At 38.7% G+C, this 23,288-nt stretch overlaps 1 protein-coding gene across 3 annotated transcripts in view; it reads left to right on the top strand.

Moving 5' to 3' along the window:
- Window positions 1–23,288, top strand: part of LOC124859164 (attractin-like protein 1) — a 482,005-nt gene that overhangs the window by 288,960 nt on the left and 169,757 nt on the right. For all 3 annotated transcript variants that reach the window (XM_047351754.1, XM_047351757.1, XM_047351755.1), the window contains exon 27: window positions 5,627–5,705. In XM_047351754.1, coding sequence (XP_047207710.1) covers window positions 5,627–5,705 — 79 coding nt within the window. The remainder of the gene's footprint in view (window positions 1–5,626; window positions 5,706–23,288) is intronic.

Raw genomic sequence — 23,288 nt, 5'->3', positions numbered from 1 at the left:
CTGTTCGAAAGAAGGCCCCGCAGAGACTGTACTTCCTGAGGCAACTCAAGAAGTTCAACCTTCCACAGCAGCTGCTGGTCATCTTCTACACTGAGATGGATGAAGACAGGACCGTTTAATGATGGCAGTGTGGTTTGGCTCATCCACAAAACAGGACAGGTCCAGACTGCAACGAACAATCAGGAATGCAGAGAGAATAATCAGGGCTGACCTTCCCTCCACCCAGGACTTATACAGGTCTAGGGTCTGGAAAAGAGCTGCTAAAATCTCTGCAGACCCCACACACCCTGCACATAAACTGTTCAGAGCTTTACCTTCAGGCCGCCGTTACAGAGCACTATTCACTAAAACCAGCCGCCACAGAGACAGTTTCTTCCCCCAGGCTGTTTCTCTGTTGAACATTCAATAGAGTACAAAACAACAGCATACAGATGTTGCAAATGCACCTTTTTATTATATATTTGTATATTGTACATTGTAAATATGTATATTCGGTAATACAAAAACAAAACCATAGAGCAAAGTGTACCGAAGTCAAATTCCTTGTTTGTATATACGAACTTGGCAATAAAGCTGATTCTGATTCAGATTCTGATATAGGGTCAGGTAGTTGGTTTACTTTGACTACAGTTTCATTAGCAATTTTCTGATTCAGTTTTAGCTTCTGTTTTTTTAGCAAGGTATGCTCCTACTACATTCTGTAAAACATTTCTTTACAGTGGAACTAAACCCAGAGAAATTTTGAAAATTGCCACCAAAGCGGACAGTGCTAAGTGTGGGGATGAGCAGAGGGGGTTAATTTGGGAAGTGGTTAGGAGAATGAGAGAAAGTGGCAGCTAGCTTAATTTGACACATTGAAACATGGAGAGTGAGCAGAGCCATGTTTGTAGTTTCGTCATGGACAGATCTTTTTAGGAGGGGTATTTTTTCAAGTTCGGCTTCTTCAGTAAATCAGTTCACCAATTTAACAGTCACGCTGCATTTTTTCAGTAAATGTGTGTTTTTCTAGTTTTTTAAAGTCTTTTTTGTCGTCATTATGTATTTAATTTATATATATTTTAGAAGTTATTTTCCAGTTTTAGACCCTGTTTAGCAGTTAATTACTTCGCAAGTATGCTGAGGCCATTTTTCTAAACCTAAGGAAATGTTATCTAAAACCATCATAGGAGGAATTCTTTAAGTAAAATTGAAAACTGTTATCTCAAACATGACAATTGCTAAGACAAATAATGTCCTTTAATCGGATTTAAATGGAAGATCAATGTAGTTTAGTAAACGCTGAAGGTTTAACCTGTAAATGTTTGTTTAGAGGTTGAGAAATGATGCTTCTCAGTGAACAGGGAGACGTTTTAGATTACACTGTGCTTTGATGATTGATGTGGTGAAGTGGATGGTGGGGAATCATTGCATAATTAAACTGGATATTTTTTTTCCCACCATGGAGGGAAACCATTGTGGGTTCCTTCAACCAACTGGTTTGCCTCCAGCATCAGCAGTCAGCAAATTGTCCTTGTCACTGGAGGGCATTTCATTTCCTGGTTGTGGAGCCTCTGAGGTCGTCAACAGACTGAAGAAGCCCCGACTGCTGCCTCTTCAACATGCTGGCTCTGAAAATGTCACGCTTATTACAGATCTAATACCCTTAACAAAGTTGCCATCTCCATTCTGAGGCATTGAAGGAAGCATGCACACAGACACTAACAAGTTTCTCACAACTGGACAAAGATGAGAATTGTTCCAGAGCTGCTGCTCTCAGCTGTTTTTTAAGCACTTCCTGTTGTTAGGACTTTGGATGCACTTGTTGTGAGTTTTGTCAAAAGCTGTGAGGTTGAGAAAGGATCTTTGTTTGTTGGCCTGATAACTTAGCCATCCGGATACTGAACTTTGAAACAGTGTGTGTGTGAACAGGAGAGCTTGTTCTTTGTTGGAGAGCATCATGTTGCTCGTTGACCTCTCGCTGCTCTGTACTGTCCTGTACACCCCCTAACTGCCTGAGGTCACTGTGGTTTTGTGTATAGACTCAGATTTCTAAAGAATGTCTCTCTTCTTTGTCAGATTTGCTCCCTGGAAGCTGGAGCTGGTGGGCAGTAAATTATTGTGAACCTGCTGCTCTGTGACTGTACAGTTTTCTGTATTTTGTTTCTACTTCTGCAAAAACCGCTAAAAGCATTAATGAATGCTGTTTGAAAATTTTTGTTTGCAGAAAACAGTTATACAATGCAGAGTAAAAAACATAATGACATTTTCAAAAGAACCAAAAAAGAACCAAAATGATCATGTAAGCAACAACACCTTAGTATTCTTGGTATTTAGTTTAGCTTGGGTTTTTTGTGTGGGCAACATTTCACTGGAACCACCTCCACATCTTTATTGTCTTCATGTAGAAGACAGTGCACAATATTTACTTTTCAGTTAAGTGAAATGTCAGTTCACAATTGTTTAAACCAATCACAGAAAACTGCATATTCAAGGTTCAAAACACACATTACACTAATTAAAAAATTATGGTTTTTAATTTACATCATATAACAGTCAGATAGCTACATTTTTCATGTTCTCTGACAGTTAATAAATTAGGAAAAAAGACAAAAAAAAAAAAAAGTAATTTGAACAAATGTATTATAAAAAGACACAAACATGGAAAGCATAACTGGCCTCCATGACAACCCAGCATGAAAATCGCTACATAAATGAACTTGATTTGACAATAAGCAATTTTTAAATCAAAGGACATGTTTTATATTGGATTTAGGTTTTACATTGGATTTTCACTGGATCATTCTAATGCAAATGCTTTGGTCTAAACCACTCCATTTAAGTTATGGTTGTATGGTACTGTTGTAATTATTATTATGAATGTATTATTTAATATTTAATGTTAATAATTTAATATTGTACTAAATAATAATTTGGTCTATTAAGTGTTGTCCGGTGAATACCAGCCGAATAAGGCGGTGGTATTAGGACAATAGTCGTCAACAGACTGAACAGCAAAACAGGGAATAAATTCACACAATTTCTTCAAATACAACAAAGTCAACTCAAAGTCCAACATATTTCAATCAACAAACTCTTTACCATACAAGAACAATCCAACTAAACTACCAAGCAAAATTAAAGAATAAGGAAGACCAACTATGTACAATATGAACAAGTGAATCAAAGATGGTTAAAAACCATGACCAATAAAGTGATGCAACATTACCATTCAATGTTATTTATGTCTGCGAACTAAGGATTATCTTGAGGATTCTGGAAATGAAGTTAAGTTAGTCTTGGAACTAACTTGGACAATAATTGGTATACCTTCAAACAACCATTAACTCAATGCAAGATCAGATAAAACATTGTTTTACTAAAATAATATTTTAAAGAATGATTTGCTGAATAAATCCAACCTTCTAGATGACTTATTCTCAATAATTGTTCATCAGCTGCCTTTATTTAGTACAATAAAATCTATGGGCTGCACAGTGGCACAGTTGATAGCACTGTTGCCTTGCAGAAAGAAGGTCCTCGGTTCGACTCCCAGCCGGGGGTCTTTCTGCATGGAGTTTGAATATTCTCCCCGTGCATGTGTGGCTTCTCACTGGGTACTCCGGCTTCCATATGTCTCTGTGTTGCCCTGCGATGGATTGGCAACCTGTCCAGGGTGTATCCTGCTTCTCGCCCGTAGACTGCTGGAGATAGGCATCAGCTCCCAGCTTAAGAAATGTTATTTTGAATAAAAACCAAACCTTTCTGGATAAATGAATCTTAACCTGGTGATGACATAGCCTACAGTCTCATAAGATGGCGGTCATAAATCACGTGTTACCTTATCCGTTAGCGGTTAAAGCTAAGAAAAGAAAGCCTATAGCTCTTCAAAGTTGAACATGTATTTTTAAAATACCATCAATAAAAGGATCAAAATGCATAAGCGTTGACGGCGCATTATGGCCAATCTCTGTTTTAAATCCACCCTTAAAATAAAGCTTGTTTTAACTTTAAAAACACAACACAGAACACATCATTAGCTGAGCAGCTAGTCTGGTAGCAATTAGCTGAGTTTTGTCAACACAAACAAAAACCAAATGTCATTAAACAAAAATTATTTAGATTATTTCATTCTAAACTAATCTTCTCTGCCCAAACACTACCTCTTACCTGAACTGTGCTGAAGACTGGGTTTTCTGGGTGACGACCTGAGAAGCAAAACTGTCCTGGTAATCCACATGCGGGCATTAAAGGGACTAGTGTCGCAGCTAATCTTAATAGCTGTGAGGGGTGAGCTGTTTAGCTGGCCCAGCCGAACTGTACAACAAAGGCACATTGCAGCAACATCAGTGGGCTCTCGCTATCTAGACATGTAAGCAGGTAGGCGTGTGATGCTGTAGTCCCGTTGCCTTCTTTTTCAGTCCATGGGGAATATCAGCTTTAATTAGGGCTGCTTCTGGACGCCTCAGAAGAAAAGTCATGCTAGGCTTGTTTTATTACACCCTTTTTATGAATGAATGCCGGATACTCGAACAGCAAATCATTAATTAACTTTGTTGCATACGATCAGCATGATCGTAGTCACTTTTGGATCCAAGGTTTCTTTGAAGTAGAAGGCTTCTCGCCTGCGAGTCACTAGGCTTTCAGCTGATGCATTGTCTGGTCCCTCTATTGGCTGCTGTCCGCAGCCAAAATGAGGCCGACCAGAGGGAGAAAGGTGTCTTTGGGTCACAGATTCCAGCTCTGACTCCTCTTCCTAGGCTGAGCTGGAAGTAGGTTAATGCGATTTATTTTGAAAGTTCCAGAAAAGTTCATACTGGCCTTTGTTGTTGTAACCCATGTTTATTCATGGCTTCTGTCCCAACAGTTAGTGTTCTTGAAAGGTGGGCCTCCACACCTGTCTCTTGCAGCTTCCAACAGTTTTTTAAATGGTTTGAGCCTTTTTGCCTCTTGATTATTTGTCTTTGTGACTCTTTGCAATACGTTAATATATGTCTCATCATAAATCTAAAAACTGTGTTAATTGTCACCGCAAGAACTGATGCCATAGTTTGCAAAACACAACATTATGTCACAGCCCAAACCTTTCAGCATTGTTGTAATAATGAAGCAATTCATGTTTCTTGGGTCATTAACCTTCCTTTTGCTGTTAAATTGACTATCCTCTGAATTTTTGTTTTTTCATTTGGTCTGGTTTTAATTTACATGTGACATTTAATTTTGACACAACAAGTTATTTAAGCAGGAACCCTTGTTTTTTAAGCTATGAACATAAGGTTGATGGATACAATATGCTGTTATTTGTCTTTGAAGACAAGTGCTTCTCTAATGAAACTTGGTCACAGAATGTTCATTTCCAACAATGAAAACAGTTCATATATAATCTTTTAGTTGATTCTACGATAAGCCTTTGTGAATTTCAGACATTATTAAACAAAGAAACATATTTCAAGCATTTCTTAAAGCTTTTTATTTTGTGCTTCATGAAGCTCATCATTAAACATATCAAAACATTCTTACTACCCACTTTTACACAACAGAAGGTGGTTTTAGCTTTATTATTATCACATAATCAATATGGTGAGTAACTAAATCCACTAAGTATTGTCAGATTTGTAACTAAATGTCTGTATCACTCTCCTCTCTCCAGCTGTTTCCTGTCATTGTTACTGGTTGCCGCTGTGGTTTGGAAAATCAAACAGACCTGCTGGGCTTCCCGACGTAGAGAGGTAGGACACACTTATTCCTGTGTGTTTACAATATGCATCTTCATCCGTATCGGATCATGTACAGGCAGAGGCTGTGTGTGTGTTTGATGCAGCTCACACACTGATCCATTTGTCCGCCCACAATTTGTGAAGGGTGCATTAATGTCACGAGTTCCAAAAAAGGGAGAGGGAATATCTGCTTAATGAGTGTCGCCATGAAAGTAAACAAGGCCATTCCCCTTAATTAGTGCTCCTTATGAACCAATTAACTCAGACGAAGTGATACTAAATGAAGTGGAATGGAGTGATATATCACTTAAAGCATCATTTCAGATTTAGTCTTGACCCTTCCAGGCATGCAGACATGCACGCACACACACACACACACACACACACACACACACACATATATAAAAGAGTATGAATAGTGAAATTTTCTCCCTAAATCAATTCATGATCACCAATATTCAACATAGTTGATTATCAATTACAAATGATGACTTGTTTCTAAATTCCTGCTGTTATTTTAATCTTTATTTTTTAAGTAATCATTTAGGAATAAATCTTCATTATGATTAGATTGGGTGGGCTAGTACTGGCTAAGTTCCACTCTCCTCTGGTAATAGTAGACATAGCAACTGACATGGGACTCATCATACTGACAACTGAAAGGTTCTATTTTATGTTGCGTTACGTATGTTATGAACACTATCACTGGAGCTATGCAAGCTTATTGATGTAGCGCCAGTCATGTAGAAGGTAATTCAAAATGCTTTACAGGAAAACAAGAAAGACAAGAAAATCACATTAAGAGCAAGAAATGCAGTAAAAGAACAAACAGAAATGTTAAAATGCAAATGTAATACATATTAAAGCTAATATGGGAGTAAACAAAAACAGCAATCCTTGGCCTTTCATCTTCATCATGCAGAATAAAGGACACATTTATTACTTCTGCAGTATAAAGGACACATTTATTACTTCTGGATGTGCTACCCCTTAAATGCCAGTTTTTGTAACTAATGTTCTGCTCAAAAGAATAAAGGGAACACTTAAACAACACAGTATAACAGTGAAATCAAACTGTCCACTTAGGAAGCAACACTGATTGACAATCAATTTCACATGCTGCTGTGCAAATGGAATAGACAACAGGGGGAAATCTTTGGCAATTAGCAGACACGCTCAATAAAGGAGTGGTTCTGCAGGTAGGGACCATAGACCACTTCTCAGTACCTATGCTTTCTGGCTGATGTTTTGGTCACTATGTTTTTTTAACCGAACCCGAAAGAAGGAGTAGTCAACATCAGCTAATCAGCACAAGATGCCTTTCTTCACCACAGAGGACTTCAACAGAACAGAAATTGACTGTTTTGGAGGTTAAACTTAATCAACTAGCAGTGAATATTGAGGTAAATATGGGTTACAGCGATAATTCAACTCTGCCTCTAATACCAAACAGTGACAGCCAGCTCAATGACTCAGCCAGCAAACAGAATGCCAAGAATAAACCCACCGGCAGTCCCCCCGGCATGTTTTAGGCCCAAGGCCTAAAAATCAAGGAAGACGACTCACTGGAAGATCTCAGCAATTAAATAAATCAGAATGCCCACAATTACCGAGAAATGCCCCCGTTTTTCCTGGGAAAAGGAGACTTTGACAGTGAGCTGTTGTCACAACAACTGATAGTAGTGAGACAGCTGGAAATAATGGAATTCCCCTCCAAAACAGATTTGCCCCACTACAGAATGAAAACCAGGAAAATGATCCATCTTCAGAGAACAATAAAAGGTATGACAACAGTCTTCATTCTTAGCAGTCTTCTCCTAAGCTGCCAGAGAAAGAGCACCCCACCGGCCAAGGACCCTAATAGTGCATTCACGCACCTGTGAATGGGGTCAAAAACTTCTGCACCCAGAAAAACACAGAAGTTATGATTAGTACCATTAATGTAGTGACTGATATCTCAGAGAATATTCTGACAATCACAGGAGAGCACTTGACCCTCGAAAACCTTATAATACACTTTGGAGCCATGGATGACATAGCTAAGAAAAAGTCAGAAGTATTGAAGGAGGATTTCATTCGTCTGCTGAATAAAGTTGGAGATATCAATATCAAGGTCTTTCTCAGCAGACCCTTTGCACCGATTGAATTTGGAGATGAGATTTTTTCGAGACATTTGATGAATAATAAATGAGTGAACAAATCATGTGCTACAACATCTGTGAACTTCATCAAACTTTAATATTTTTGGGGAAAAAAGACACCTTTTCAAGCAAGATGGTTTCTGTTTGTACAAGCTGGGAGCCAGACGTCTCACATCTAATCTCTTCTACTCAGTAAATAATTCGCCAGCAGCCTTGACCTTCAGTAGAGAGCATGGAGTATCAACAACAATGATAACGCTGCCACCAACAGCTCCAGCAGAAAAAGAGCAGTTGGTTGAGAGAGAATATTAATCACAAAAGGTCTCCCCGCCGAATTCCACAGGAGAAGTGGACCCCACAGTTAAACCCCCCTCCCCCCCAACCCCGACCTATGCCGCACAGAACTCCACCGTCCCTCCACTGAGCCCAATTCTTGTTTTTTCTGGATTTCACTGACAACATGAAAGACGTTTTTTAAGATTGGGACCAAAATGACTCTGACATCTTCTCCATTCAACACCCCCTGTGGCCGAGGCCCTGCTACTAAACCAACATCCTCCAAAAGCTGCAGAGCCCCACCACCTCCTAATCAATCACCTTCAAATCAGGACCATCAAATCTCTTTTCTGTGATACAGTCTGGGCCCCAGTGGTAACTCCATCGTAAATGATCATTTCCCTGAAAAACATGGGGCCCTTATGGGAGATAGTTGTAAATCTCTGTGCTTCTACGTGATAGAAAGAACAAAGCTAAAACGATAAGAGACAGTAATAAACAATCAAATTTAAAAGCCATAAACTGTCAGGTATGACTAGACACAGAGTTAATATCAGCCACTAAGTCATATAAATTGGCTTTATTGAACATTAGATCTGTCAGGAAAATCATTTTTAATCAATGACTCCATTACTGACCATAATCTTGATGTTATGTTTTTAACAGAAACATGGTTACATTAATTTAATGAAGCTCCCATTCTGATAGAGTTGACGCCTCCGAACTACAATTTTCTTTGTGAGAGCATACAGCAAAGAGAAGGTGGAGGGTGGCCACTTTGTTTAAAGGTTCACTAAAGTGTAAAAAGGTATTTCGGGACAAATTTGGCTTTTGAATATTTGGCTCTCCAGGTAAAGAGCCGAACCATGTTCTTGAATATTTCCAGGCCTCCTAAGTCCAAAACAAACTTTTTCAGTGATTTTAATGAGCTTTTATCTGTGATATGTGTTGATTATGATTGTTTAATTATTGTGGGAGACTTCAACATTTATATTGACAATCCTGAAGACAGATGTGCAATAGATCTATGTGACACTCTTAGAAATTTTGGTTTGACTCAACATGTTAAACAGCAAACGCACAAACAGGGGCATATTTTGGACTTGATCATCACTAAGGGTCTAAACATTTCCAAGGTGTCTGTAACTAATGTTGCCATATCTGACCACTTTTCTATTATTTTGGAAAGCATCATCTCCAATGACTTCGTTAGCCAAAGAGACATTATAAGAAAACGCATCTTTAAGGACGGTGCTGCTGAAGCCTTTAACCAGATTTACTCTTCTACCTCCACTTTGCCCTGTAACACTAGATGAGCTGTTAGATAAATTTCATTCTAAAGTCTCAGACATCATTTATTCAGTTGCTCCAAATAAAGTGAAGGTCATTTGTGGGAAGAAAAAGTCTCCATGCAGAAGTGCTCCACCAGTCAAAAGTGAAAAAAGGGAGTGTGAAAATCTGAATGCAGGTGGTGAAAGACTAAACTCCAGGTTCACTATAACATCTATGAAGACAGACTCCACAGATATAACTTACAACTGAAAAATGCGAGATAATCTTTCTTCTCTGAGATCATCAGCAAAAACATTAATAATGCTTGTGCCTTATTTACCACGGTCGACAGGTTAACAAACCCTCCTGTAACTGTAGCATCTGAACTCCACTCTACCCGGGCCTGCAATGAATTTGCTAACTTCTTCACTGAAAAAAAACCAAAAGATCAGAGGAGCAGTCAGCACATCTATATCAACTCCAGTACCAAAGTTGTGTCCAACTACAACAAGATTTTGACAAAATTTCCCAATTTCACCAAATAAACAACAAAAACTTAGAAGAAATTGTACAGCAACTAAGCTCTTCTTCCTGCTGTCTCGATGTTTTACCCACAGTTTTTCTTTAAAAAGCTTTGCCTGTCATAACATCTGATTTAACTTGAATAATTAACACATCCCATTTGTCAGGTATTTTCCCCCAGACCCTAAAAACTGCAATTATCAAATTACTATTGAAAAAGAGCAACTTGGACAAGCTGCTACTACAGAACTACAGGCATCAAACCTCCCCTTCATCAGTAAGATTATTGAAAAAGCTGTGTTTCCACAGTTTAACAACTACCTAACAACGACCAGGTGCTTCGATGTCTTCCAGTCAGGCTTCCGTGCTCACCACAGTACAGAGATTGCTCTTGTCAAGGTGTTCAATGACATCTGTATAAATGCAGACTGTGGAAGAACCGCAGTGCTGGTATTATTGGACCTTTGTGGAGCATTCGACACTGTTGATCATTTCATTTTATTAGAGCGCCTGGAAAACTGGGTTGGCCTTTCTGGTACAGCACTTGATTGGTTTAAATCCTACTTGAAGGACAGGGACTTTTTGTGTCAGTAGGTAGGGACTACGAAAATCACATGTGGTGTTCCCCAAGGGTCCATCTTAAGGCCCCTCCTATGTACATGCTCCCCCTAACTCAGATCATAATAAACAACAACATAAGTTATCATAACTATGCAGACGACACACACCTTTACATTACAATGTCACCAGGTGATTATGAATCCATTCGTAAATGCTTAGAAGAAATCAGTGGATGGATGTGCCAAGATTTTCTTTAACTGAATCAAATCAAAACTGAGGTAATCATTTTTGGACCAAAGGAAAAGAGTTTAAAAGTTAGCACACAGCTTCAGTTAATACAACTAGAAACCACCAATCAGGCTTGAAACCTGGGTGTAGTGAATTTATGCGAATTGGGAGAATTACAAAACATGGAAAAGATGAAACATGACATTTTGAAGGATTTCAACACCAGGCAATGGTAGTGGAATCAGTGTAAAAAAAAGAGAAGATTGAACAAATAGTTTTCTATTTAGTTTAATAGGTATATGGAAGGCTCAAAAGAAAAAAAAAAAATTTTATACAAAAGCGGGACAAATTGGCACAAAAACATTTAAAAACACAAAACATGTCTGGGAACCTTAAGCATCTTTTTACCATACAATTGACATAAATAAGCATTTCACTACATGTTAGTTTTAAGTTGGAACTTCGGAGAATTATTCTGACACTGATTTTCCACAAACCGCCACTAAATACTGAGGTCCATTGTTTAAAAACTCTACAATCTGCATCCATTGTTCTTTTTTTAAGAATGAACTGACATTTCTTAGAGGGCTGCACAGTGGCACAGTTAGTAGCACTGTTCCCTTGCAGGAAGAAGGTCCTGGGTTCAACTCCCTGCCTGGGGTCTTTCTGTATGGACTATGCGTGTTCTCCCCATGCATGCGTAGATTCTCCTTAGGTACTCTGGCTTCCTCCCACAGTCCAAAGACATAACTGTTAGGTAATTGGTTTCTCTAAATTGCATTTAGGTATGAATGGTTATGTTTATGATTGTTTGTCTTGTGTGTCTGTGTGTTGCCCTGCGATGGAACTACAAATGAAAGCATTTTTGGCTGATATGGCAATCTTAGATAACATCCTAAAGAAGAACAAAGAAGTTGATTAGAAGGGATAGGCTTGCATCACCATGTGTAGACCACCCAACACAAACTATAAGGTCATTCTGTACCAAAGTATTTGGTGCTAGCAGTATTAAGTTACTCTGATTTGTGATTTGTGGAACCTCCAAATGCTCTTCATCTTCCTGAATGCATGCAAACTATTTCCAGGTGATGCTGGGAAAATCTGCACAGAGATGACCACAGCATGACCATAACATGATTTGGGTGGTATAATAAGTCATAAGGTTTTATTTTGCTATAAATCGCTTTGAGGCAAAAGGAATAATCGTCAATTAATCAATAGTCTGATATGCAGGAAATACCCTTAGAAGAGTCTAAGAGAAATGATCACATCTTTAATGAAGAGATGTAGGTGCTATTTGGTTTTATCCATTAGTTTATATAGCTGAGAGAGGAGATTTTGCATGGTACTTTTGGGAGTTTTGGGGCAAACAAGTGCATTTGGAAATCATCTGTTGGTGATCATATTTTGATTATTGTTTTGACTTCTCTGTCAGAAATCTTATGGCTGTGTCTTGTTTATGGTGAAACAATGCTCTTTTCACTTCTGAAAAGAGCAATGCAACATTAAGACTCCCAGTGTGGATGTAGCTGTAATTATTTTGGATTGTTCTGGGGTAATAATCTCTCATATTTCATAAGAGTCAACAGGCCTAAGTGGGAAGCAAAGCAAAATGGAAATGTGCTTGTAATCTAAAGTATTTCGAAAATAATATACATTTGAATCAATTATTTTTGAGACTTGGGAATTTTTTGGAATTTTTATATTACTAGTTAATGAAAATACTTGATTACAAAGAGCAATAAAAAAACTGATACCCAGTGGTTCAGGTACTCTCTAAAAGAAAATGTGAGTTTGGGTTAAACATTGCCTTTTTAAGAACTTTAGATGAACCATAGTCCAGAAACAATTCTTTGAAAAGAGTACCTGCTGAAAAGGCTTTGAAGAGGTACTGTAAACTGTACACCCTACAGAAATCAACTCCTCTTACTCTGCAATTCAGTCTGATCTACTTGGATTATTCTAACTAAAATGTCTTACCCAGGATTGACAGTAAATGCTAGCTTTGAGCTTTTTGATATCTGGCTTAAATATGGTCTATTATGTTATATGATTGCTGAGAAGATTCCCACTCTAACATAACTGGATTGAATTGACTTTGTAAAGTTCCTTGAGATGGCATGTGTTGTGAATTGCCATTATATAAATAAAATTGAAGCGAACTGAAAAAATGTATACAAACCTGAGTTCACCAACTAAAGTTTTTTGTTGTTGTTGTTGTCAACCTTGTCTGCACACAGGTGTATTGTTTCCAGAACAGTGAATGATACCTGTCTCAGGTGTGTGTTTAGTCATCTGTAACCGGTCATCATGCTGTTTGTTTAGCCTGTTTTCTTCACCGAGGAGCGGTGTTCTGGCTTGTTGGCTGGCTGCTCGACACAGCTACATTATTTATGAGAGCCACTCTTACATCACAGCAGAGCTGCAGTGCTGCTTTTACTGCACTGTTGGTTTGTTTACATCTAAGCCCTACTTCTTCTTCATCTTTCTGTATTCTCTCTGAGTCACCCTAATTCATCCTTTTTGGAAGCATCTCCACCAGCTAATACATGGAGACTTGTGCCTCTGAGGGAGAAAGCAACACTTAAACAACACTGGTTGTTTAGGCTCCACTATAATCTTTAGACTCCTCTATAATCTGTAGTCAAATTTGAAATGAAATTAGCTACTTTTTGCCGCATAATTAATTCTTCTCATTCGGCAAATTGAGAGCCATCAGAGTGTAATCTTTTGATTTGAGGGCAGCTCAAGCAGTGTGAGGAATAAAGTGGGAGCACAGATTTTCATGAATAATGGTTCTAAGGCAAACTTAGTCAGAAACATTGGATTTCAACAGTGAAATAGTGAAATAGTGCTACATTCCAGTTGTTTCCAGAAGCAGGAATTTCCAACTGGAAATCAGAAAATCCATTGGCGATTTGCTGTCGAAGGATTACTGACGCTGTGTGTACAATCCCTCAGAATGCTGCGTGCCCTGTTGAGATAGCGAGTTCTGAAGAGGTCCTTCAGGTAAGGAATGATTTTCTGGGCGGTGTTGATGACCCTCTGTAGTGCTGTCTTGGCAGTTAGTCAACACATTCTCCATGGAGCAGCGGTAGAAGATAGTAAGGAGCTCCCACCTCAGGTTGAGCCTTTGGAGGATCGAAGTTGAGATGTTACTGGGCCTTCTTCACAATCACCATGGTGTTAGAGCTGCACTGGAGGTTTGCATTCGTGTGCACCCCCAGGAACTTAAAGCTGACCTCCCTCTGTACACGTTCCCCACTGATGTTAATAGATGGCACGTCAGGCTTCCTCCTCCTGAAGTCAACGGTCACCTCTTTGTTCTTAGAGGTGTTAAGGGCCACCACTCCATCAGCCACTGGTGACACAATTAAATGAAAGCTCTCTACCCGGAATGAGGTTTGAAGTCTGGAGATGACAGACGTCAACAAACAAGGCATAGAGCTGCCTATGTGTGCTTTTAGGGAAATATGGCAGTCAACTTAAATGATAAAACCTAAATTAATATTACACGTTTTCTCACAGTTTGCTGGGATTTTAATTCTGTTTCAATTGTAGCTGTAAAAAAAAACAAACAAACAAAACAACCCATACGGACATTATAGCTGCAGACCACCAGGTTGAAATCCTGATCTGAGCTCCTGTTCGTTAATCTTCTGCCACAAATAAGAGTGAATGGGCTAATGGGCATACATGAAGTACATTTGCATTTGTTAAGTTTCAGATAATTGATAAAAAATAAATGCAAATTTATTCAGGGATTCACTGAGTACTGCTGGAGATTCAATGTGACTTATTAAGAAGTGTATCTATTGTCATAAACAACAGGTGACAGCTACAGCTCCTGGAGATGATTGTGGAACATGAGATAATTAAACCATCAAATAAAATACAAAAATACATAAATCAAGAAAAGAATATAATAGCAAAGAGCAAACAGTGCATTTTTGTCCATGCATCTTTTACATTTTGTTGATTTTCACATGTCATAAAGCTAACTTTTATTAAATCCAGAACATCTTGTTGAGAAGCAGAGAATATTTGTGTAACAAAAGCCTAGCGGTAAAAATAAATAAATAATCACACTGGAATGTAACGTCAGTCCCACTATGTTTTGAGGGTTCATTGAAAAATACCTTCATATAGCATTGATTATTGTAATTAATTTTCCCTTTACCCTAAAATTTTAGTTACAAGTGTTAGATTACCCTGACCTTATGTAACAAAGTTAATAGAAAAAGTAGGAAAGCAGCATCATAATAAATGATCTTGTGACAAAACTCTGTCAACGTTCCCATCAAGCTCCTGACAGATTGGCCTGAGTTAGAAAGTTCGGCTTCAGTTTATGCTGTGTCATCCACTTTTAAATTCCAGCTCACTATGGGAGACAAAACACAATAAACATATCAATTTCATAGTATTGTTTTTTTTTAAACTAAGGATTACAATATTTGTTTTAGATTGACTTTTATTCATGATTGTCAGTACAAATCACATTACATACAGTCACAATACAATGAACAATTCAAACAATATAGACACATGTATCTGCATTGCTCATTATAAACTGTTGTCTGTTCATAGTATAAAAAGAATGTAAAATATAGAAGAGTAGTGCAGCTAGCACAGCAGTCACAATACACACAGACTCAACTGGACTTTGAAATATATTTTAAAATGGGGAATATTTTTGCCTAAAAATTTCCCTTTTCGTGCTGTAATTTGCTCCATGTAGTATACTATACTATACTATACTTCCACTGACACTGTGGAGGGTTGCGGGTTTCAGTCAGGAATCCATAATCATTTTCATAGGTAGTTTGGATTTTATTCTGAAAGATTCTAAAATAATAAAATATGGTTGTAAGAAAATTGTAATGACCAAAGATGTAAAAAATTCATTTTGTATATGTTTCCACTAGTTTGATCATTTTGGACAATCCTAAAAATATATGAGTATAATCTCCTAAATGCCCACAGCTCTGCCAGAATTTATCTGAGGTATTAACCTTTCTAGATGTGACAAGAGGGGTCCTAAAGACTCTTACTTTGATTTTCCACTCATATTCTTACAATGTTGAGCTGCTTGATATTTTTTGACCCTAACGAAACATCTGTTTCCATTCCTCATCCATAATTATTACATTCGTTTCTAGTTCTCATTTCCCCTTGATGTCTGTTGTGTCATCTGTAGCTTCCTCTTTTAATATTTTGTAAAGATGATATGTGTATTTCGTAGTTATAGCCCCTTTGATTACTGAGAGAACAAATTGCTCTATGTTAGAGGGTGGCGTTTGTTAGGTGTTCCAGTCCTTATGTTTATGTAAATAATGCCTGCATTGTAAAGGCTAATTTTTATACTGAAAATGTGAAATTTAAAGTCATATCTGAAGAGTTATTTTTTTTTTCTTTTTACAGATATTGTGATTTGTTTTTTAACTGGGTTGCTTTGTAACTGTAACTGTATAATAGTCTCTGGGTATCTGTAAGTTTTACCAAAGTTTTTTCTTTTATATTAACGCATGGTTTCCTTTTAGGATTGTTTTATTAAGTTTGTTTTGCTGTGGTATGGTATGAAAACAGTAGCATCAATACTGTCGTCTCTGAGGAGAGTTATCGGTTTTCCAGTGTGAAGTTAATTTTTCTGCCTCTTCTGGGCTCTCCAGAGGGCAGGCCTTGTGGGGAACCAATGCAGAAGGTGAAAATGGGATCGCTTCACCGTTAATTATGGATCACAAACAGCCATGAAGGCACAGAGAAAACTTCTTATTAATAGAATCACCGCTATATGTTAATTGCTTTTCCTTGTGCTTTTTTTTTTATTTCTAACAGTAATTTTTGGATATGAGATCAAAGAATCAAACACTTTGAAATTCTAATACGGATGCATAAAGAAAGAGTGCACAAGAGATCTCTGTGTTTTTCTAACAGGGTTGTTCCTCAGATGACGTGTGTGAGAGAGGCTGCATCAAAAAAATCCACAAAAGCTAATATATAAATGTAAAATTTTAAAACCAAAATTTTTCATCCCTCTTTTACGTTGCAATTTTGTTCAGTCTCTTAAGTAAGACTCAATATATTGTACAGGACGTTTTGGCCCTGGTAGCGAAGGAGACTTTTATTTTTTTAAGTGTGCATTGATTTGGCGTATCTACTTAAGCTCCAGGACTCCACCTAAAACAATCAGTGTCTAATGTCTGTTGTCAGAGTTACATTATTTCAATGCAAATTTCAAACTAAAAGTAGAGGTACATTTTACTTGTGCTAATGTACTTTAAACTCCTTAAAGTTTAAGTTGAACTAGTGCATCTATAAATGAGTCCAATCACATATAAAATGTCTTTGTCTTCTAAAAAATAAGTTTTTCTTTACAAAGACAGTAATCTACAAGAAATACAATTAATCCGTTTTCTAAGCAGTCTGACATATTGTTAGTCTGAGTAGCAATGGCTGTTCAGCATATTGCTTATGTAGCTTTTGCAAAGTATTATTTCAGTACTTGAATCTTTGATATGGAATTTATTAAGAGTGAACAAAACAATCTGCTAATACACTGATGACATAGAAACTTCTATGGTTCCTCATCCATGGTTCATTAAGCTTATAGAAACTCTTGGGGATTGTTTTCACATGAGTCCTCAGACCAACTATAAAAACCTTCATACTTGCCCTTAGTAAAAATTAATACAACTTTTTTGATTCAGTCTCTTGTGTATTAAGTTCCATTTAATGAATAAAGTAATAAGATGTCCATTTGTCAAACTTTTGGCCACTTGCATCTTCAGAGCACTTAATAGGGATTAAATATGAATCGGGTGACAATAAATATCTAATTTATTTATTTAATATTTTAGAGAAACAATGTCTTTACATGCAATATTTTTTGGAAGTTTCTTCTTGGTGCCAATATCATAGTCTTTTCCTGGTTTCTGTTAACCATTGCAGTGCTCATGGCAGTTATATGGACTTAAATATGCAGTGGGTCTGTATGACCACTCGGCTTCATGCACATCCAAAATATGCTTCTTATCAAACGCCAGCAATTGCTAATACAGTAATGTTCCTGCAAGATACCCTCTGCTGGATGCTTCGACAACAGCATATAACACATTGCTTCATTGTGATTCTTTCTTATATACCCTCAAGGGTCTATTCAACACTGTCAAATATTTAAATATCTATAGCTGGTTGGCCAGTGTTTAACCTGGTGCTTACGTGGTTTTATTAGTGTATGAGCTTTTAGGCCCCAAGATGAAAAAAAGACAAATGCATAAAACACTTTCTAAATAATTGTATGCCTTAAGATAAAGCTAAAATGCTAAACGGCCTGCATTAGTATAGCACTTTATCAAGTCCCCAAAGACCCCAAAGCGCTTTACACTACAATCAGTCATCCACCCATTCATACACAACGTCTCCCACTGACAGTGGTAGGCTACATTGTAGCCACATCTGCCCTGGGGCAGACTGACAGAAGTAAAGCTGCCATACAATCGGCACCACCAAGCCCTCTGACCACCATCAACAGGCAAAGCGGGTGAAGTGTCTAAAACATAAAACACGAGTTTGTTTCATAGTGCAGGTTCTAGGTTGCTATATAGAGGTGATCAGGCCTCCGAAACCAAAAGAACACAATTAGGCGTGGTCCAACATCTTTTTGTTTTGTTTGCTAACTACAATAGAATAGAATAGAATAGAATAGAATAGAATAGAATACTTTATTGCCAATGTCATTTCTATGGTGTGGGTAGAGAAGTGCATCTTCTGCAGAGCAAAACATAAAAATCAGATACAAACCACAAAAAACGCTATAAGATACAGATACATAATTTCCAGTTAAAGGAGAATCTATCTACAATGAAAGAAAGGGGCATACACACATTCTGACAATTTTTATTGTTTGCACATTCCCTGCTGAAATCACAGAACAGTTATTTGTAATATTTATTCAGTGTAACAGCTGCCTTTGGGTAAAAACTGTGTTTATACCTGTTTGTTTTTGTTTTTATTGTCCTGTATCATCTTCCTGAAGGCAGAAGCTGAAACAGACCATGTGCTGGGTGTGTTGGATCTTTTATTATGTGTGTTTTCCCTTTTTGTTTGCCCTTCCTCAGACAACATGGATGATAGAGTTCATCCAGGGTAGGGAGGGAGCAGCAAATAATTTTCTGGGCAGTGGTGACAACCCTCTGGAGTGCCTTTTTCAGCTGGTGTGCCAAACCCACACACAATATGTGGGAACGCACTCCACACAGCAGTGGTAAAAGGCCATGAGCCACTTCTGGGAGATCTGGGTCTTCCTGAGGATCTTCACCACTGTGATATTGACACTCCAGGTCAGATCATCAGAATCAGAATCAGCTTTATTGCCAAGTTCGTACATACAAACAAGGAATTTGACTCCGGTACATTTTGCTCTTTTGTTCTGTTTTTGCATTCCAGAATATACAAATTTACAATTTACAATGTACAATATACAATGTGCAATGCAATATTCTGCATTACAGAATATACAAATTTACAATTTACAATGTACAATATACACATAACTAATAGAAAAGGTGCATTTGCAACATCTGTATGCTGTTGTTCTCTACTCTATTGAATGTTCATCAGAAAAACAGCCTGGGGGAAGAAACTGTCTTTGTGGCGGCTGGTTTTAGTAAACAGTGCTCTGTAGCGGCAGCCTGAAGGTAAAACTCTAAACGGTTTATGTGCAGGGTGTGTGGGGTCTGCAGAGATTTTGGCAGCTCTTTTCTTGACCCTAGACCTGTATAAGTCCTGGATGGAGGGACGTCAGCTCTGATTATTCTCTCTGCAGTCCTGATTATTCGTTGCAGTCTGGACCTGTCCTGTTTTGTGGATGAGCCAAACCCCACTGAGATGGATGAAGACAGGACAGACTGAATGATGGCAGTGTAGAAGATGACCAACAGCTCCTGTGGAAGGTTGAACTTCTTGAGTTGCCTCGGGAAGTACAGTCTCTGCTGGGCCTTCTTTCGAACAGTGTCTATGTGCGAAGACCATCTCAGGTCCTCAGAGATGGTGGTTCCTAAGAACCTGAAGTGGTCCATGGCCAATACAGTGTTGTTGAGGATGGTGAGGGGGTGTATGGGGTGGTGTTCTCCGAAAGTCCACCACCATTTCCACAGTCTTGAGTGGGTTCAGTTCAAGGTAGGTCTGACCGCACCAGTGTACCAGCCGATCCACCTGCTGTCTGTATGCAGACTCATCACCGTCCTGGATCAGTCCAATGACGGTGGTGTCGTCTGCAAACTTAAGGAGTTTCACGGACGAGTCCGATGAGGTGCAGTCATTTGTGTATCACCTTAACACCTCAGAAACCGGGAGGTCAATACCCTCTACAAACAGTCCCCATTTATGATGAGCAGATGAATGTATGTTTTGTTTTTCCTGTCTTTTGAGTGTTAAGGAACAGGTCGTTTTCTCTGTACACCATCTGGCAAGCTGCTCCCTCATCTGCAACCTTTAAAGTGGTGTTTCGTTTTCCGATGACCTAACCCCTCCCTCCTACTTCCCTATGTCTAAAGGGATTGCTCAATCCAGCTCTCCATCCAACGGGTCCTAAACCTGAAATATCTTACTAAGCAGGTTTACTGAAAGTTCTGTTTAAGCTGGTGTCGGGAAATGACTCACCTAGCCTCTGACAGCCTTCATACAAAAGTCTCTTCTTCAACTGGAGGTCTGGACAACTGAGTAGCCTACCGCAGTCATTCACATTTCAGCAGTCACTTTTGTTCACGGCTGCTCATTCCCTAATTTTACAACTGGCTCTTTGTATATGGGCTAGGTTAATTTTAGTGGCTAGGCACAAGCCCCAAGGGCGCTGTTTTCACAAACTTGGCTAAGGCAACCTATAAAAACCTCCTAAAATTTCTTAGAACCAGGCAACAAGACTTTTACCACCAATGAAAAACCAAAAATAAGGTGACTCAATTAATTGAATGTCCACGATTTAACTAGAATTTTATATGCTTTCTTTAATTAGCAACACTTATGCAGGGGTCAGTAACAGCTTCAATTCGGCAACATGTAATAATTTCAATAAAATAAATAAATCAATCAACTCAACCTGTCTTACCCTGCTTTTGAAACTAATGAGGTTGGAGAGGCTTTGAAAACTGAGGCTCATCCATGCACCTGATGGAGAAGATTCTTCTGGTAACAACGAGTGATTTCTTGAAGGGAATACGACTTAATCTTCAGTTTTCTTCCTTTAAGTGTCAGGCACTGATGCGCCAGGCTTCGATGGTTAAATGGGAACTCTGTTGTCATATGTCTCCGAAGACAGTAGTTTCCAGAGGCTGAAGAGTTGAAGGAAACCCAGAGACATAAATGAGGTTGATTCAGGACTTCCAGAAGCCTGAAACTTAGAGCAATCAGCTGTTCACCGATCAAGTTCACTTCTGTTGTATGGATAAAAAGGCTTTAGATGAAATCAGATTCTTAATCTTGAGGCACAGTCCTTCTAAGGCAAACGGGTTGATCCTCTTTTTAATGCAGTCGATCAGCTGGGCTGTGTCTCTGGTCCTCTGATTCATCTGTAGCGTCTCTCCGATCTTGTTCGCTGGTCTTCTGCCCATTTTATAGAGCATTTCCACCTAACTCTTTGTGCTCATTGGCCAGTGGTTGTTGCCATGGCTGTCCCATTCGTCACCCGTGACATAAGGTGATCTTTTTTTCTGGAATTTCCCGAGTCGTGTCCATATCAGACATGCCATCACCACCTCAGTCCTGAGATGGCCTCTTCTTTGACCTGCGCCCCCGCCTCAGTCATCAGCCTTGTGCTGTAAGCTACAGCTCTCACTTCCCCAATTCCTGAACATCTGCTCTATTCCTGTCCCACTCAACATTACACTTCGTCTTAAACAGAGGCTTTAATTTTTACATCGGTGCTGCTCAAACTTTTAGTAACAGCATTTACTTCATTTACAGTTTAAAACCATTATTAAACTTCATCCTTTTTATTCATACACCACACAACATTATCTCTTTCATATATAGCTGATTGAGAATTTCTAAACCTTAATGTTTTTTATTTTCATTATCAGTTCTCAATCATGTTGGACCACTTGTCTGCTGAATATCGGATCATTTGCACATTCCTGGACGCCACTATGCCTTTCCAACGTCATTGGGATAGGATAGTCTGTCCTACAAAACCCAGCGGCCACTGCGGCTGATATGACGGGGCTGTCCCTGGTCTGACGTCACAGGAGGTAATATAGGAAGGCGAACGTTTGAAAGAAGCGCTTTCCTCGTTGGATACCGGACCAACATCTGAAGCATCTCTCTCTGGAGAAGAAGAGGTCCCACGTGGATTCTTCATTTATTCTCCTTCGTTGGCCAATGAAAAATTCATGAAAGAGGTTTCTAGAATGAGAAGGCCAGAAATTTCACTTTGTCGATCCAAGACATGAGTTTAACACGTAACCAAAACCACGGAGTTTCAAGGAGACGCAACTTTCCCTCCTTACTTGGTTCTAGTCGACTGCTGGCGGTCAGATCATATTTTTCCTTTTCGCCCAGGAGGCCAAAGGACGGAGATTGACCACTTTCTTGGAGTTTAACTGCGGACACGCAGTTGCTCTTCAATTTTTTCTTTTTCCTCTCACTCGCCGCCCCAGAAGGAAGACTTCAACAAGTAAAATACACCTTTTATTTTTATTTCTTTATTAGGAATAGCTTGGGCAGGATAGAGGAGATTTAGGGCAATGTAGAATCACCACTTAGAGTCTAATGTGTTCTGAATTGTATGTGCATGCCATTGTTCTATCGAAACGTGATTACTGTTGTTGTCTGAGGTCGCCGAGTCTCGCAAGATTGTGCTTTTACTGTGTGAACACCTGAGAGCAGGTGCGCCGTGAAACTGGACTGCTATAATAACCTTAAAGGTGAAAATCAACCATTTTCTTTGTCTTAAACTTCATGTTTTACTGGTTTGCCGTCAAAAGGGTTTATGATCCTTTGTGTGGGCTGAGTTTTACAACCTTGCTGGGCGAAGGTTTATGACTGCCCGTGTCCCGCTGAGCTACACTTTGGGAGGGGTGCACCCAAAGCTTCGTTCAACCATATTCCCCTTTTATTTTGCCATAACTGCCATAACTGCTGGTTTGATCTCATACACACCCACTGCTGTTTTGCTTTATTTTGTTTAGTTAGATATTTTGCCCTTTTGTGTAGAACTTTGTGTACACTTTGCTCTTTTGTTCTGTTTTTGCATTCCAGAATATACAAATTTACAATTTACAATGTACAATATACAATGTACAATGCAATATTCTGCATTACAGAATATACAAATTTACAATTTACAATGTACAATATACACATAACTAATAGAAAAGGTGCATTTGCAACATCTGTATGCTGTTGTTCTGTACTCTATTGAATGTTCATCAGAAAAACAGCCTGGGGGAAGAAACTGTCTTTGTGGCGGCTGGTTTTAGTAAACAGTGCTCTGTAGCGGCAGCCTGAAGGTAAAACTCTAAACAGTTTATGTGCAAGGTGTGCGAAGGTTTATGACTGCCCGTGTCCTGCTGAGCTACACTTTGGGAGGGGCGCACCCAAA

Source organism: Girardinichthys multiradiatus, chromosome 22, assembly GCF_021462225.1.
Source record: "Girardinichthys multiradiatus isolate DD_20200921_A chromosome 22, DD_fGirMul_XY1, whole genome shotgun sequence".
NCBI lineage: Eukaryota > Metazoa > Chordata > Actinopteri > Cyprinodontiformes > Goodeidae > Girardinichthys > Girardinichthys multiradiatus.
The sequence above is the reverse complement of the archived record's forward strand: the minus strand, read 5'-3'. Positions and strand labels throughout refer to the sequence as shown.